Source organism: Felis catus, chromosome X (genome assembly GCF_018350175.1).
Source record: "Felis catus isolate Fca126 chromosome X, F.catus_Fca126_mat1.0, whole genome shotgun sequence".
NCBI lineage: Eukaryota > Metazoa > Chordata > Mammalia > Carnivora > Felidae > Felis > Felis catus.
Genome location: NC_058386.1, coordinates 81,270,726 through 81,287,998, shown reverse-complemented (window position 1 = coordinate 81,287,998; position 17,273 = coordinate 81,270,726). Strand labels below are relative to the sequence as shown.

Below are 17,273 nucleotides of genomic sequence, written 5' to 3'. Positions count from 1 at the left end.
TTTTTGGGCTGTAAATTACATGGGTCAGTTTAACAAGAGGTGAAGACTGATAATGTTAAATACTAGTTGATTATAATGAATCATTGTCCAAATCAGTTTGAATGGATTTACAATTTATAAAATATTTTAAATACTGGTGGTTTTATTCATTCTTGCCTAAATTCCACTTTTCTAATATCAAAATGAGAATCCTTTTAGCTCATTTTAAATGATAAAAGAAAGTAAAAATTAAAATTTTTGCTTTATGAATCAATTTCATTATGTCTGCATTTTCACTGCAGTTTATTGAACGAAAGCCACAAAAATTAGCATGAACATAGTTAAATCACATTTCAGTGAACAGAAGACTGAAATGGAAATGGAAAAAAATAATTAAAGAGCTGACAATTAATTTTGCTTGGGTTTCAGAAAAATTTAATAACAAATTATCATTACTCATCAAACAAAAATAATCCAGAAAAGAGAGACACTAATCAACATGTAGGGAAGAATGTATTGCACCAATACCAGTTTCCTCCTGCTATAAAAGTATACATCTCTCAAACTCTGTATGAAAGCTAATTGATAATATATCTTTATAGTCATAGTATATCTTTTATAGTCATAAAACTGCCATCCACTCATACTCTGCCTCTGTCAAAGGGGTATCCAAACAGACAAAATTTAGATTTGTGTCCAGGAAGAAATATACTCTAACTATTGAATATAAGTATTTGATTTCAGTAACAAGTCAATCCCCACAGCAGACATGGATGTACCAGGTTCTTCTGCTTTGATGGCACCAACATTTAGCTAACATCAATTTGTCCTGATTCCCTGAGAACTAAATAAATAATCATTTGATGGTAATTCGGTTTCTAATGTAGACTGATTTCAGGGACAGAATGTTCTGAGCTCCAAACACTAAGAATCTGGTCTACTTGGTAACTATTTTTCTTACAGTAACATAAATTATCACTATATATATATATATATATATATATATATATATATATATATATAATGGAATATATATATATAATGGAATATATATATATAATGGAATATATATATATATATATATATATATATAATGGAATATTACCCAGCCATAAAAAAGAATGAAATCTTGTCATTTGCAACGACGTGGATTGAGCTAGAGTGTATTATGCTAAGAGAAATAAGTCAATCAGAGAAAGACAAATACCATATTATTCCACTCATATGTGGAATTTAAGAAACAAAACAGATGAACCTAGGGGAAGAGGGGAAAAAGAGAAGGAGGGAAAACTATAAGAGACTTTCAACTATAGAGAACAAACTGAGGGTTGATGGAGGGGAGGTGGGCAGCGGATGAGCTAAATGGGTGATGGGTATTGAGCAGGGCACTTCTTGGGATGAGCACTGGGTGTTATATGGAAGTGATGAATCACTAAATTCTACTCCTGAAATGAATACCACACTGTATGTTAACTAAGTAGAATTTAAATAAAAACTTGAAACAAACAAACAAACAAAAAAGAAATGCTCGATAAACAGGGGGCTCTATGCCCAAAGATCTTGTATTATTACTCTTTCATTTTTTAAAATATAAATGGTCAATAGGGCCAGAGAATTACACTAAGCCCAATCTCATTGGTGGACTGAATTATATGTGCATGAACCTGTAAGGATAAAGTAATAAGGCTTCCTGCTCTCCTCACCTCCTTTCTTCCTACACTAAGGTCTATCACCAAACACACAAACTGTCCAAACCCTTAACACAAGGCCTGAGGGGAACCCAATGCACAGGGTCAAATGTGGAAGTATATCATTCTGAAAAATAAATATTTGTTATCCTGCTTAATACAACCCCTCAGGGCAGGACAGACCAGGGGCTACTATCTTAGTTTACTACACACCAAGATGGCATGCAAGATAGTTCTGGTTTAAAGGCAAAGAAGAGCCACAGCTGAAATAGAGAAACCAGAAAAAAACCTTTAACTTGGGATGTGATGTAAAATGAATGTACAAAGATAGCATTGAAAATAGTCATAATCATTCTTAGAAAACCCATTTTCAAGAGAACTTAGCAGAGAAATTAAACAAATGGAAGCATAAACACACAATTTTCCTGAACCATATCAATTTGCTAAACCTACACGTGGAATGTTTATTGAGACAAGACAAGTAAACTATGAATTTTAAAAACGCCACTTTCCTGAGCCTTGAAATATTGTGCTTTAGGTGACAATTTACAAGAGAACTATACTTCATTTTTGTAAAATTACCTTTGGACACATTTTACTGGGATAGACCCACTTAAATTCCTGAAATTGTTAGATGATAACAAAACCAAAATATCCTCCAAGTTCCTAATTTCCTCAGTTTCCCAGGAGCTGCCATCATCTCTAAAGACAGGACACTGCCTCCTCCATGCCCCCATGATCTGCCACTATCACGGCCACAATCCTAGAACTATACCCTTCCCAAAAAGATTGAGAGTGGCAACCTCCAGTGTGAAAGCATCAGGACACTGGCATGTGGCTTGGCTGGCCATGTGGCCTGCCTGGACCAGGCTGTCACACATCTGTCTCACACAGCACTTCCCAAAGTCTGGGCAATTTGGTTCCAAATAATACCAGGTGTGGGACATCAAAAGTACATGCCATGCACATAGGGCTGTGCCACGCTAAGACTAGTTCCTCCTCAGTCTCTGTTCAACAAGAGTTCCAGAAAATTTTTGGCATCCACTCACACCCTAGGTCGCCACATTACCACAGCAATGACAATTCTGTATTAAATGCCCACTGTTGAGTGACCTGGTGTCATGGAAATTAAATGGTCACAGAAGCACAAAGAGACTATGCAGCCAGTTATCTTCCAGAAGGAGGAAATAAAGATATAAGTGGGAGGGAAGGAGAGGGGGAAAGAATGAGAGGGAAGGAGGAGAAATCTGCCAGAGCAGATGGATGCTAGTCAGGCCTGTGCCCCTGCCACATGGTGGCTTTTTATTACTTAACCTCATTTTCACCCACATTTCAAATGAGGTTAAGTAAAAAAAAAATCACTCAGCACCCCAAATTCAACATGGCTTGATGTGAATTTTTTTTAGATGTTCAAGCTACACATCTGGGTCAGAAAACAAGTGTGTTCTCATTGCCTCTGTTTTCTCAAGTATCTTCAATGAATATTTTTTAGGAGCAAATTAGAAAGATTTTAAATCAGGCTCTGAAAATTTATATACAGTATCATCTAATTTTATGTATACAATATATAGAAATATGGATAGTGAAAGTGTCTGAAAGGGTATACACTCAGCCTCAATTCTGTGCTTCTCTCCCCAGCTGCCACAGTTCCTTTGGCACCCCTCCACTCTTATACTCTGCACCTCCTCTCTGGGAAACCACATCCACTCCCATGTCCTCAATTACCATTCATCTTCTGATGGCTCCCAAGTCTTTATTTTTCCTCTGAGTGCCAGTTAAATCCATTCAAATGATAATAGGCTGTCTCCACCTGGATGGCACATAGATTCCTCAAACTCAATTTATTTTAAGTGTATTAGCCTTCCCCTCCCAAATCTTTTTCTCCTACCCAATAATAGAGCAAGAAAAAAAATGTTACTTGCCTTTTCCCTAATCTATCCTTAAAACTGGTGTCAAATGAGTCTCCACTTTTACTTCATTCAATAGGGTCCTCGTATGCAACAACTTTAAGCCAACCAGTTCCTGACCCTTTTGTCTACTATAGACAACATTAAGGTAAGTATATAGAAGCCTGGGGCTGAGAGCAGTTGGTAACTGAATGGAGGATTTTACCCTTCCCTGATCTCACTTGGAATATGTTGCGAAAGCTGGTGAGATCATGTCTGAAGAAACACTGAGCCCTTGGAAATAAGGAAATCTTATTCTTTGAGAAATTATTTTAACAGTTGTCTTGGAGGAATCACAGAACTCTACACAGTAGTCACTTAATAAATGCTAACTTTTATTGTTGTTCTTACTTATTAAATGACACTGACACATGGCAGAATGCCCCCAACAAAACAAAGGCCACCCCAAAAAACTATCAACCCTGCATTCTAGGGAATTAAGAGTGCTTATTTTTCTTAATTAACTGCTCTGTACCAGAACATTCAAAGTATTTTGCATGTATTTAATTTAATCCTCATGACAAGCCCCATCTTCATCACTCATCTATCATTTCAGAGAGGAAACTTCACGCCATCTCATTTTTAATCTAAATTCTTTTTTTCCACTCAGTACATGCTCCAATCACCTGCTTCATTGCCAACACTTTCTTTTTCAATAATTTCCAAAAAAACAATACTCATTTTATATAAATAAAAATATAAAGATGAATAAAAAATAAAAAAGTAAAAGATCACTCATTATCCTTCCACTCAAATTTAGCCAGTTACTTTTGGGGTATCTATAATTCCGTAATTGTTAGTGTCTACTTTAAAATATGTCTTATTATCTTCAAAAAGGAAAAGGAATCATTCTATGAATACTGCTATCTAAACTACCTTTCTCATTTAACAATGCAGGATGAATATCTTTTCCTGGCAACATGGATTTGGATCAACATATTTATCTTATATACTGTGTGAACATTCCTGAATTTATTTCACCATTCTGGTGTGCTAGACACTTAGTTGTTTCCAATTGTTACTGTTTTGGACAGTGCTGGGATGAAAAGCCTTGTCCATAAAGCCTTTAGCCAATTATTCAATTATTTCCTTAGGACAAAAGAGTAACAAACTTTAAGGCTTATATGTATTACCAAATGGCCCTCCACAAATCTTGGGCAAACTCAGTGTAAACTTATTCCTACCACAAGAGTTTGATAGGATCCATTTATCCACACCCTCGCAGATGCTGCACAGTTGGTGAGAGAGGAATCTCTATATGAATTCCAATTGTTCTTTCTAGTCAAAAATATTTGACTCTTGGTGTTCAGTGGGATAATATTCAAACAACTCTCCACAAACTGGCTTCGTTCAGCTTTCCAAATTTATTTACTTCCATTCCCCACACTCTCTACTCTAAGTAAACTAGTATCCTCACTGTCATAGGAAAAGGGTTCCTACCTCCATGCCTTTCTCACCCTAGTGCCCCCTCACTCCAGCTCTTGGAATGCCCTAACTACGTACACCATTCAGGACTCATTTTAAATAGCCTCTTCTTCCATGAATCTGTAGCTGACTACTGTATCCCACAGAAGCCTTTGCTTCCTCAGTGCTCTGAGACTGCACATTTGACAATGAGTATATGGTCCAGATATTGTTATCTATTTGTTTGTATTTTTCTTACCTCTCCAACTATATTATAAACCAAAGGACAAGGCTGGTTTCTTTCTTTCTTCTTGTTTTGTTCAGCATTAACACACAACTTTATTGATGATATACAAATCAAGTTAATGCAAATGACAGGAGGGAGCTTACTTATGAAAAACTAGTTCACTGTCACGCAAAAGAAATAGTAAAAATATTTCAATCTAGGCAGCGAGATAAAAAGCAACAAACATGTTTTCAGAACAGGTAGTGATATTCATTCATCCAGCTTAGACCTGAAGATCAACTCAGATAAAAATCAGCATTGATTATACAATGATATTCATCACTCAAAATTGGCAGCTGAAAGGATTCCTTTACCATATAAACAAGGTGGAGAAAAGGAATAGTTTACAATGTGTGTTACTTCTAAACTACAAAATTAAGAATTTATTCCTGGCTCTTTGGGAACATATGCTCAGCCAGTTTGGCCATGAATTTTCCAACTTTTACTTTCACCAAAAAATCATGGTGACTTTCTATCCCCAGAATCTTATCAGCACACACTTGAAATTCTTTTAAAAAGAAGAAAAGTGAACCTTCACTGAATTGATTCTGAGCAGATTCATTTTCTTCCCATTTAAAATTGTCATTTATGTTCTCAAATATGACCAGAAGTTTAAGAATAACCTCTTTGTTCTCCTTCTTATTAAAGAGGGAACCAAGTGAAGATGGTACTTGGGCCCTGAGCAGTTCTCTAGTCATGGCTGGATTTTCAGCCAAATTCAAAAGGAGTTTCAAAACCTGAAATTTGGTTTCTTCATTTCCTGCTGAAAATAAACGAAAAAAGTCTGAAATGGAATTAGCAAGCATGTGCTGATATTCATTAGTAACAGTCATATTTGTGAGCAATCTTAGTCCAGCCAGCTGCACCGATGAGTTCAAGCGAGAAGTGATTGTGTCATCACACACTTGATTCATGTATATCTTAAGCCTACGCTGATTTTCAGCATTCACACTCAAGTTATTCAGGACAATTAAAGCCTTTTCCTTAACTATGGGATCCCGAGTATTGAGAATCTTTGCAACAATTGGGAGACCACCTAGATCACGAATAATATCTCTGTTAAATGCATAAGCAGCGTTGTTACCCAGAGCAATTAAAGCTGCTTCAAGAATATAAGGCTTTTCAGACATCTCAACCAAGCAAAGAACTTTCTGCAGCTCTTGAGGGGACAAAATAGTATCATCTGAATTGGGGGAAGCCCGTTTCTGAACAGCCCGACGAGCCCGAGTAGCCCTGGCCCTTGCTCTGGCCCTTGCTCTGGTTCCAGCCTCAGTCCCAATCCGGGCCCAAGGTGGGTACCACACTATACCCTTGTTTTCACTGTTGTCATCATCATCATCAGACCAGTCATTGTACCTGGCCCCAGGACAGTCCCCAACATCATCCACATCCCCAGACCCACCCTCAGCCATTTTCTCCTTGTTCTGTTTTCTTCCCCGGGTCAGTCTATAAATGCAATAGCAGGCTCCAGCCCCAATCACTAGTCCCGCAGTCACCCAGCCTACTTTCCTGGCGTAGCCCATGCAATCGTCCCTGACAATAGCAGGGACCAAGGAACAGAGTATTCACTCAGGCTGGGAGAGGAGCACTATGGGCCTGGGTGCAAGGCTGTGGAAGGTGATCGTCTTCAGCCACTTCAAGGACACAATAGCTGATACTGGAGGTGGACCTGGGAGTGGAGGAAGGAAATGGGATTTGAGTTTCTTTTTTGTGTTGCCCCACACAGAGAGTTGCACAGAAGGACGGGAGCATAACAAATGTGTAGCTGGTATGAAATGTAGATTGTTAATAAACCCTCTGTATCTTCCTCATTTCACCCTCCCCCTACCCTCCCTAACCCACCCTCTTCCCAAGCCTAGATAAAGGCTATGGAGCCCACAGTCTCTGCTGAGGCCTCAGCACCCCAACCTCGGGTGTACCCAGGGAATGACACTGTTACACTAACCTCCTCCAGACAGACAGTTTGTCCCTTCTTCCCTTCCCTGGAGGTGTGCCACGCCCAACAACCCTTGCGATCTGCAGAGAGACCACAGCCGGTGAGAACTAAGGACTTTGATGGATTGACTGTTCACATCCGTAGCTTTCCTGATTCACCATCCAGGCTGTTAGATTTTTTTAACCTCTATGCCCTCCAAAACATGCACAAGCCTGTCCCTTCCCTAACCTGAAATGGGAGGGATGTTAGGAAAATAAGGTAGAATTGAGTGAGCTTATCCAACTGCGGCTGATTTCCAGCCCCTCCCCCATTCCAGGCAGCCCCCACGCCTACACCGACCTCTACTGATCCAAGGAAACTTCCTCCCTCTCTTCAAGTGGTGCCACCTGCTACAGCAGACCTGCAGGATGACAGATCGAAAACATCGGACTAAGTACTGTTGAGAGAGGATTATGAACAAACTCTCTGATAGGTTTCCATACTGTCATTCTCCTCCACCCCCACCCCCACCCCCACCCCCGCCCCTGCGACACACACATACATACACACACACACACACACACACACACACCCTGAACGCCATTTCACCACAGTCCGGAGAGTACAAGAAAGACACTCAGACTCAGCCCTAACCTAGATCATTGCCATCTCTGGCTTCTCCCTAACCCCACCACCGCCCCTCTTAGGGTCTCCAGATAGTCTTACCCTCAAATCGACCTTCACCAATTGGGGTTAATTTCCTTCCTCTTCTCTTGCCTGGTGTAGTGTCGCAACCTACGGAAAGACTGGCAATCCAGGAGAGGCTTGGACCCCCTAGACACAGAGCCATGGTCAGGAAGACACAGCCACAGTCAGAAAGACGGAAAACGGCTGCTACTAGAGCTCTTGGTGGACGACCAGTCCCCAGAACATGAAACTCTTTCCTAATTCAGAGGCCTGGTTGTCAGAGGTTTCCCACCCCTATTAACCACTCTCAGCGTTCTGCTGACACATCACTTTGCACCTTCCCCCTCCCCAAATGTTCAACCTTTCCGCCAGCACTGTCCTGAAGGACTGGGGGCCAACACCCAGGCCACAGCTCCCTTTCCGGATTACAGCCTCGGCTCCCAGCAGATTTCCAACTCCGGATCTCTGTGCTCCTCCCCAAACAGCCCCCTGCTCACCATTTCGTAGCATCAAAATGGTCTGCGGGCGGGACAGATGTCTTGGAAAGCCGGCGGGGAGAGGAAGAGACGACGGAGGCGTCTCAGGACCCGCGACGGTCTCCGCCCTACGCCCTCGGCCATCCCCACCTTATGGAATCTCCCAGGCACTGACCTGCAAGAATCCAGGACAATTTCCTTCTCCTCCACCTCTTTCCCTCTGCCGCAGGCCTGCTAGCCCTCAGGGCAATGGGGAGCTGGTACTCAGACGGGAACAAGGACCAGAACAAGAAGGACTTCTGCACACGTCAGCTCTTGGTCACGTGAGACCTACGTCATCCACCAACTCGGGTCCCTAATTTCCCCTCCCACCAGCAGTGCGGCAGAAGAGGGACCGCCCCCCTCTATTCCCTCCCCCATACCAGGCCTTGTTACTCTTTCTTCTTTGCTAACCCCATTTCCCTGTAGTTGTGTTTGCCTTCCTCGGATTACCAGGAAGGGACAGCATCTTCCCCAGGGGCTACTGGCCACTTGTACTTTTTGAAAAATTGCCTCTTCCTTCCCCTAAGCTCCTGGGACAGCAACCTCTCCTTTAACCTCCCCTCCTCCCAGCTATTAATGTCTACCATTTCCTCTGAAGTCTAGTCCCTGATCTCAAATGAAAAAGCCATCAGAAAAGGAGACTTGTAGTGAGAGCGTGTTTTTTACTTTCTTAACACATTTCTGTTCTTTTTGTTCTGCCCTCTCCCGCCCCCAACCTGCATTCTTTTGTGAGGAAAAAAATACTATAAAGCTATTTTCATTTGAGAGAAAAAAAAAAAGAGTGGGAGTTGGAGAGTGATGTTGGGTGATGGCCTCCAAAACCCCACATTTTCTCATTCGTGGGGAGTGTTACACACCTCACTCCAAATCATCTTGATGTCTTCTGAGGCCTAACACATAACACAAACCCTAAATGAGCCCATTGAAGTGTCTAGAATTGCATAAATCTCCTGATGAGGCCAGTCTTCTAAACAGGAGAGCTACACACTTACACTTGCATCAGTCAGCAAGAAAGAGGCGTGGAGCCCTCAGAAGCCAGTAACACAGAAAAGATTGAGTAGGAATCACAGCTACGTAGTGGATATCTGCCCAAAAAGGCATGCACACTGACAAAGTAAGTAGCATAAAAGAACATTACAAAATATACTTGAGTACAAATAGGAAATATCACCTTTAAATAAAATAAGTGTTAGAGAAACACTGAGACCTGAATTGCCTGAAATCAGCATCTAGCAATTAGTGTAAAACAATTTCACTGACTGATTTGGTGAACTCTGTGATTCACCTGTCAGCAATAATAGAACTTTTTTATACGGGGAAAAGTAATCAAATAATGTCAGAACATGGGATCTACAACGGAATATTCTTTAATAGTTCAGATATAAGGCTATTATCTGAGTATAACTTTTATAATCCACAGACAATATGGAAGCAAATCAAGAAACTGGAAAGTTTGGGAATAGGCAAAACTCCACAGAAATCCTTGTCAGGGTAACTTCCAGGAGGAAGTACTTGGATATGACTGAAATTTAGCAAACAGAAACCAAATCAGCTATGTGATACTGTATTTGGAGAAAGATCACATGCAGCGTGGGGCTTATTCAAGAATAGGAATGTATGAAAAGAAGAGTCAGAGAAAAATATTGGTAGTTCCCACCCAAGTGCTGTCTGGGGAGAGGGAGTCTTGGCTAAGATGAATGGAACATTCAGCTTTCCTTGGCAGAGCCATCACCATAATGTGTAAGAGTATTTCAAGCTTCCTTAGCTGAAAGCCACTTCTTAAGGTGAACCAATGACCTTGATCTGATTTCAGGCTCACCAAGCAACCTTCTGAGGTTGTGGCTTCCCAAATAGTAGCTTGCCTACAGGGAGAATGGACTGGTAAAACTGACAGAAACCTCCAGTACCCCCTGACAGTTGAATTTCTCAGGGTAAATTATTCATTTGTCACTCCTATTGAGACTTAGCTTCCCTTTTGTCCCACTTACTGGGAGAGAATGCAGAGATACATGGGTTTGGGTATTCAGATCTCGATTTATACATAAGTCTCTATGAATGGGGTTCTTTCCTTGATAGAGGCCTTTGCTTTCAGATAAAGTCAGGGGTTGATCATACAACAGTGAGGACAAGACACTGAACTATATATACAGCCTTGTGGAATCCTGTCAGGAAAGCCAGGTAACTCTGGCTTAGAATACAATCCTGTGCATCACCATTTCCAAAATGTACCTCTCTAATGTTTAGTCAATGTGAAAATTACAACTAAGACATCCTGTGGCACATAGGCCCCCAGCATCTCAGTCATAGCTGGACAATGGGTTAATATCCAAAGTAGTTAAAAGGCTCTTGCAAATCAATATCTGAAACAATTTACATTTATCCCTGTGAAAAGAAAGTAAGTGCATATTACGTTTTACATACCCTTTCATTTTCCCCAGCAAAAGGGTGAGCATTGTGCCCAAAATAGACCAACTCAATACTCTCCTACTAAAATTTAAATCTTGAATACAGATTTAAGAAAACACTGAAAATCAGCAGAATTGTGGTATACTGAAGAGACTATCTGTGAATTCCTCCTACCTATACCCTTCAGAGCTGACCCTGATCTTTGACATTCCCTCATTGTTTCCATTAACCAAGTTTGGTTTCTGTTGCTTGCAACCAAACAAAGTTAACTAAAACAAATTATTTAGTACAAAAACAAATAACACAGTACATAAAGTAATACAGCTTTTTAAAATAATCTTCTATAATTTTTTTTCTCACTCTCTACAATCCTATTAGTGTTTCCATCTGGGGATCATTTTGTGTTTGGGGCACTCTGTAAGACACCTATCACATGTGACTACATACCAAGTTGAGCCAAAATGTTCCTTTTGGCAGTGGCTTCACATAGTCTTCTTCAGGCTCAGGAACTTTTAACAGTCTTGTCTGAAGAATTGCTTAAGGATTTTCCTCTTTTGCTTTTGAAATGGTATGTCAGGCAAACAACCTGCCCTTAAATAGTTATAATGGAAAGCAAAGTAGATTTTAAATATTAGTTTCTAGGTTCCTTGGTAAGAATTGTGGATCTGAATGACAAAGGAGTAAGATAACTGAAAGGGTTATCATTCCCATGTTTTATAGGAAGTTTTAGAGATGGAGTGGACTCAAACAGGAAAGGTCTGACAGACTGGGAAAATGATGGTCAGGATAGTTATATGTTGGAATAAGTGGAAAACATACCAAAGTAGGGGAGGGAGATATTTTATACTAGTAAGGAGAGGTAAGAGTGGCACTTTTGTCCTTGAAGCTTTGTTAAGCTTTACATACTCCTAAGTTCTTTCTAATGTATATGGTCAAAACAAGCAAAAGCCATTTATATAAGTACTTAGCAGCCAAAAATTGAATGATGAACAGTTAGATTTGTTAGTAAAACTCCATAAATGGAATTCACTCGTCTAGAAGAAAATAAAGGGAGACAAAAAGAACAGTATAAGGAGATGATGCGAAAGAAATGCTGTAAGGGTTTTAGAGAGAAATGGCATAATACTGGTGAAGGAATTTAGACTACAAAAGTTTTGAGGAAGACCAGAAAGTTGTGGTGTGCTCTTGACTTCTGAATATTCACCAGCAAGGCACTCTGGGCTCCCTGACTCACCTCCTGAAAGGGCCTCCCCCACATAGGGGCCCCTTACAAGGGGAGCTTCCTGCTGGGGTGTCTTATTTCAATGTTCTAAGAAAGAAGCTGCCTGAAGGGTCTATATTTAGAGTATGACTCCCTGGCAGGGACAGCTGAATGTCTGGAGACTAGTTTCTGCATACTTTGTCCCTGAGTTCTGGGATTATTCTGGGATTATTCTGAGGTACAGTGAAATTGTCACAGAAGGCAGCGAGTGAAAAGGCTTCTTTCTCCTGGCGACTGCTTGGGATCCTGTAAACTGCGCTTTTTGTGAGGTAAAAATGACAAAGATTTCATTTACAGACCCTCACCACTATCTACACTGGAAAGTGCTGAACACAAGCCGCTGCTAAGGTGACATATAGTACATGAACAACAGATCCCTGAGATATCTCACCAATGTTGTGATTAAATGAACATTCCACCTGCTAGGCCTTATTTCCATCAGTGAGTGGGATAACAGGGAATTCTTTAATTTATGGATTTCTTATGGGTTACACTACAAAACTTGAGAATAGATTTTGAATAAAGACTTTTGGGTGAAAAACAGGCTAATCTGTGAAGTTACTAATTTCTAAAGTTCATCTAAACAGTAAGATTAATCTGAATTTAGGGTCTGCATAAAGTATGTCCTTTGAAGCCAGAAGGAAAGCCATTCAGCAATTTTCTATGAAGTTCTCAGCCATCTGACACTTAATACTATGAGTTCAGCCAAAGAAAGGGAGAGTGGTTCATGTATCAAAAATGACCACGATTAAAACACTGACCACCTCACTATACATTCATTTTATCCATCAATCTATAAATCATATTGAAAGCACACTAGTTTTGTTTGCAAGGATATGTTTTTAAATTTTAATATGCTGTTTGAAACCTGCTATTTCCTGTGAATTTAGTAGAAAATATTTTCAACAGGGTATAAATTAACTTAATCAAATCAATGAGGTCTTCCTATTACCTGGAAAATCTTGTTTATTACATATATATGTATCTACATATGTACATAACTTAAATTCTTTTTTCTCCAACTGAAATAGATTTATTATATTTTCTGGTTACAAAATAGTGTAGCTTGAGTCAATAAAAAAGAAAGCATGAAATAGAACATAAATGTATCAAAAATATTAATAAAAACCTCACAACTACTTGAGCTTCCTTTCATGCAACTCCCCCCAAACCCCCGAATTTTGGTGCAGAAACCGGATGTGCAAAGGAGTAGAAAAAGAAGGTATGGGAGCAGGAGTTTCAGAGCCAAGGAAAAGATAAGAAATTTCCCCCCAGAAGAAGTATAAGTAACAGCTGACCCAGGAAAAGATGCTGCCCCATCGTGTAATTAGAGAAAGGCAAATTCGACCACCAGAGAGCCAAGGCCACGTCTGGCTTAACGGTATTGTTATAGAGGAAAAGAGTGACAGGGCCCCGTGTGAAGGGGGGAGGTACGGGGCAGGCTGGCGCCTGCCGCACTGCTTGTGGGAGTGGAAATTGGGGGCCAGAGCTCATTCGTGACGTGGTGGTCACGTGACCAAGAGCTGCCTAGAGCAGAAGTCCTGCTAATCGCCTCCATCTGGGTACCAGCCCCTATTACTCTGCAGGCGTGTGGAGGAAGAAGGAAACTAGTCCCGGACCCCGAGGTCGGTAGGAGCCCGGGCTCTGCTTAGAGGCGGCGGGGGTAGGAGAGGGCCAAGGGCGTCACGAATTCAGGTTCGAGCTGATCCGGGTTGTGTCCCCTTCTCGCCTATTTTCTAAATGCCGGTGCCCCCCTCCCTCGTGCCCATTTAGTAGAGAGAACTGGTGGACTTTGGGCGGGTGGTTAGAGGAGTGAATGGCGGTTCCAGAGACTCCAAAGAAAGGTGCCACAATTAGGGCACTCATGTCCCGAGTGCTGCTCCGTCCACCAAACACTCTGTCCCCTGGGTTCCCTGTCTGTTTGCAGGTTTGTAGGTCTGTTGGCCCATAGGACGCCTCAAAAGTCGTCCTGAGGGAAGGAGCAAACTGCCTTGGGACCGTGCAGGTCGGTCTGAGGGTGGGATGAGCCCTGGACCCTGGGTGGGGGTTGGTGATGGGGGTGGCGGAGGAGGAAGGGCTGGGAACTGCGCGGGCCTGGTCGAGTCGCCCTCTCCTGGCCCCTTCTTTCTCCACACCCCCTCCCATCTCAGTGCAGGGAAAGGGGTGTGGCGGCCTTTGCTGGGGAAATGGCGGATGATATGGGGGGAAGGGGGGAAACCCCCGTTAGAAAAGTCAGGAGGGTGTGAAAAATATTTTAAAGTCAAAGGCTGAAAATTCAGAAAAGCAGGTATTAGGACCTGTGTTCTCAGTGCTGATCCATCCAACCACACTTTCAGTTTTTCAGAGCCGGCTATCTGTCTTTCCATCTGTCCTTCTGCCAGACTGTCCATCAATCTCTGTGGAAGGAGCACTGACAACCGAAGACAAGGGAAGAAGAAGGAATTTACCTGACTTTGGTAGAGGTTGGTGGGGAAAACTGCCTGTGAAGCTTTGTAGGTGGGGGTGTGTGACAGAGGAGACTACCTGAAGGTTTGCCTCTCCATGTCACCACCCTCCTGGATAGCATAGCACAGCCCTATCTCCTGCCCTTTTCTGTAGGGCCTGAAAGCATAATGGTTGGTCCCAATGGTACATAGAGAATAATAAATAACAAAGAAACAGGTTACTAATAATCCAACTCTCTCAACCAGAACTCAAACTCTACCCTGTTTGTGTAGTGAGGCACAAATTCAAACACAGAACAAGGCCCTGATACTATTTCTCAACCATAGATTCATCACAAGAGAGCTACAGGAACCTGAGAGAGGCTGAAGAGGACTACACTCCACCATTACTCACCCTGGCCTTAGCATCCTCTTCAATCAGGTGGAACAAGTCCCTCTCCCATCCTACCCAAAGACTGGCACAGACCTGAGCATGGGCCGAGCTCGGGAAGTGGGTTGGATGGCAGCAGGACTCATGATTGGGGCTGGTGCCTGCTACTGTGTTTACAAACTAACATTAGGAAGAGATGACAGTAACAAGTTGGAGGAGGAGGAAGAGGAATGGGACGATGACCAGGAGCTGGATGAGGAGGAACCTGAGATTTGGTTTGATTTCACAACTATGGCTCGGCCCTGGAGTGAGGATGGGGATTGGACTGAACCTGGGACCCCTGGAGGCACTGAAGATAGGCCTTCAGGTGGGGGCAAGGCCAATCGAACACACCCAGTAAAACAGCGCCCATTCCCTTACGAACATAAAAATACTTGGAGTAATCAAAGCTTTAGAAATTTCAGTTGTGTTCCTGACCTCTCCAAGTGTCCTTTCATTCAGGGCAAAATGTGGTTTGCTCAGCCCAAGGATGCTGGTTTTTCATCTATCCACAATATCAATAGTCATTTGGCCAGCCTTTCCATTGTTGGAAACACGATCCCCACTCCTGACCCCGCTATTAAGGAGAAAGCTTTATGTGCTCCGGATAACTTGAATGCAAGTATTGAAAATCAGGGCCAGATTAAGATGTACATCAATGAAGTGTGTCGGGAGACTGTGTCACATTGCTGCAACTCGTTTCTGCAGCAGGCCGGATTAAATTTGTTAATAAGCATGACAGTTATTAATAACATGCTTGCCAAGTCCGTTTCAGACTTGAAGTTTCCTTTGATAGCAGAGGGAAGTGGATGTGCTGAGCTTCAGGTTTTGAAACTGTTGATGGGTTTGTCTGAAAAGCCAGTCTTGGCAGGGGAATTGCTGGGTGCCCAAATGCTGCTCTCATTCATGTCCCTCTTTATGAGGAACGGAAACAGACAGGTTCTCCTGGACACCCTGGCCTCTTAAATGGCCATCTCGAACAGAATGGAACTGAATCTGCCCAAAACCCTTCTGGTGAACACACACATGTGTTCTCACTCAAAGAATCTGCAGTGGTTGCTGTTGAAGATCCAGTCTTAGCCCATCACCACATCACGGGGTGAAAGTTACACTCGTTAAATCGAGGACCACATTCCTATTGGCCAGGCAGGGGTTCCCACAGGGCTTGGAGTAACTTCTTGGTTTTGCAGTCTGCAGGCAATGTGCATTGTCAGTCACTCCCTTGTGGCCTTCTTCCTGTGGTAAAGGGATCATTCCAGCTGCCAGCTGTGGATACAGAACATCCTATTATAGCATCATGAGGGATGCCCTGCCCGTGGTGGTCTCCCTGTCTAAGCGGGACCATTTTGTGGAGACCAGACACATATCGGAGCTTGTGCTGAAAATGCTTTTGCTGCCGCCTAGGTTGAATTCTTTCTCATTTACTGCTTCTTCTTTGCGAGCTGATGGATGGTGAACCTATTCATCAAAAACGTACACCCCCCTTTTGTGTGCTGTACTGACTTAACCTTACCCACCCAAACCTACCATTTGTATGTATCATCAATAAAGGTGTGTGCTTTGATTGGCAAAAGCGAGACATGGAACTTGCCCTTGAGTTTACAGTCTACATGAAGAGGCAGACAAAAATACGCGACCAACCGACACCAACCCACGCTAACTGGGGGCCTTTGCTCCCTGACAAATGCATGCTTATCAGTGCTCACAGGAGGTGGGGTAGAGGTGGGCTGCAGCGCTCAGGATAAGCCTCAAGAAGGGCCTGGAGGGCTGGGGGTGGGAGCAGGGGAGTGGAGGTGGGGTTAGTGGAATCAGGATGGAGTGTTGGGGAGGACTGAAAGAGACAACACTTTTGAAGCAGGCGGCACAGTGCCTGGCACCTGGAGCAGAGAAATCCCTCGACAAAGGTGTCTTTCCTTGACTGCCAGCCTAAATAGGAAGGTCAGTATCCTTGGGGTGTGTGTACACGTCCTTGGGGACCACTGGACAACCCATCCCTGCGCATGTCACGCACTAGTATAGCAGTAATGGTTGCCGCTCTCCGAGTGCCCACTTTGTGCAGTTCCGTCTCTCCTGCAAAGCGGCTGTTAAACCTACCTCCAGGCCCCCTCCCTCCCTTGGGACCCCAAGCCCAGATTCCTGGCAGAGCGAGAAGTGTTGGCCTCTGCTTCCTCTGGGGGAACCTCCTTTCTGCCCTTTCCCTGGTACCTTCGGTGAAACCCAAGAAGGGGCCAGCAGAGCCTTCCATGAACTCCCCATTGGGGTGGTAGGGCAGATGTTGAGGGTGGTGGCAGGGTATGACAGGTCCATGGGGAGACATCTCTGTCGCCTCC

At 42.8% G+C, this 17,273-nt stretch overlaps 2 protein-coding genes across 8 annotated transcripts; one reads left to right on the top strand and one right to left on the bottom strand.

The window, feature by feature from the left end:
• Window positions 1-3,927: 3,927 nt before the first annotated feature.
• On the bottom strand, window positions 3,928-8,698 carry ARMCX3 (armadillo repeat containing X-linked 3). Of its 3 annotated transcripts, none has more exons than XM_006943873.4 (5): window positions 8,557-8,698; window positions 7,945-8,024; window positions 7,579-7,639; window positions 7,249-7,319; window positions 3,928-6,972 (listed from the first exon to the last, which is right to left on the bottom strand). In XM_006943873.4, exon 5 carries the CDS (start codon window positions 6,824-6,826, stop codon window positions 5,687-5,689), a length of 1,140 nt encoding a protein of 379 aa, XP_006943935.1. In that variant the 5' UTR covers window positions 6,827-6,972; window positions 7,249-7,319; window positions 7,579-7,639; window positions 7,945-8,024; window positions 8,557-8,698; the 3' UTR covers window positions 3,928-5,686. The 3 variants fall into 3 exon arrangements, with proteins under 3 accessions (XP_006943935.1, XP_011290133.1, XP_019679641.1); XM_011291831.3 differs by having other exon boundaries at window positions 7,945-8,052; window positions 8,557-8,591; XM_019824082.2 differs by lacking the exon at window positions 7,249-7,319 and having other exon boundaries at window positions 7,945-8,052; window positions 8,557-8,591.
• Window positions 8,699-13,580: 4,882 nt separating this feature from the next.
• Window positions 13,581-16,520, top strand: LOC101092421 (protein ARMCX6). Of its 5 annotated transcripts, none has more exons than XM_006943872.4 (4): window positions 13,581-13,715; window positions 14,018-14,095; window positions 14,427-14,546; window positions 14,862-16,520. In XM_006943872.4, the coding sequence occupies exon 4, from the start codon at window positions 15,007-15,009 to the stop codon at window positions 15,907-15,909; it is 903 nt and encodes a 300-aa protein (XP_006943934.1). In that variant the 5' UTR covers window positions 13,581-13,715; window positions 14,018-14,095; window positions 14,427-14,546; window positions 14,862-15,006; the 3' UTR covers window positions 15,910-16,520. The 5 variants fall into 5 exon arrangements, with proteins under 5 accessions (XP_006943934.1, XP_011290134.1, XP_044906557.1 ...); XM_011291832.3 differs by having other exon boundaries at window positions 14,427-14,552; XM_019824081.3 differs by having other exon boundaries at window positions 13,669-13,785; window positions 14,427-14,552.
• The last annotated feature ends 753 nt before the right edge of the window (window positions 16,521-17,273 follow it).

Excerpts from the sequence above, each read along its gene's own strand:
- LOC101092421 (XM_006943872.4), top strand. The coding sequence starts at position 15,007 with ATGGGCCGAGCTCGGGAAGTGGGTTGGATGGCAGCAGGACTCATGATT.
- ARMCX3 (XM_006943873.4), bottom strand. The coding sequence starts at position 6,826 with ATGGGCTACGCCAGGAAAGTAGGCTGGGTGACTGCGGGACTAGTGATT.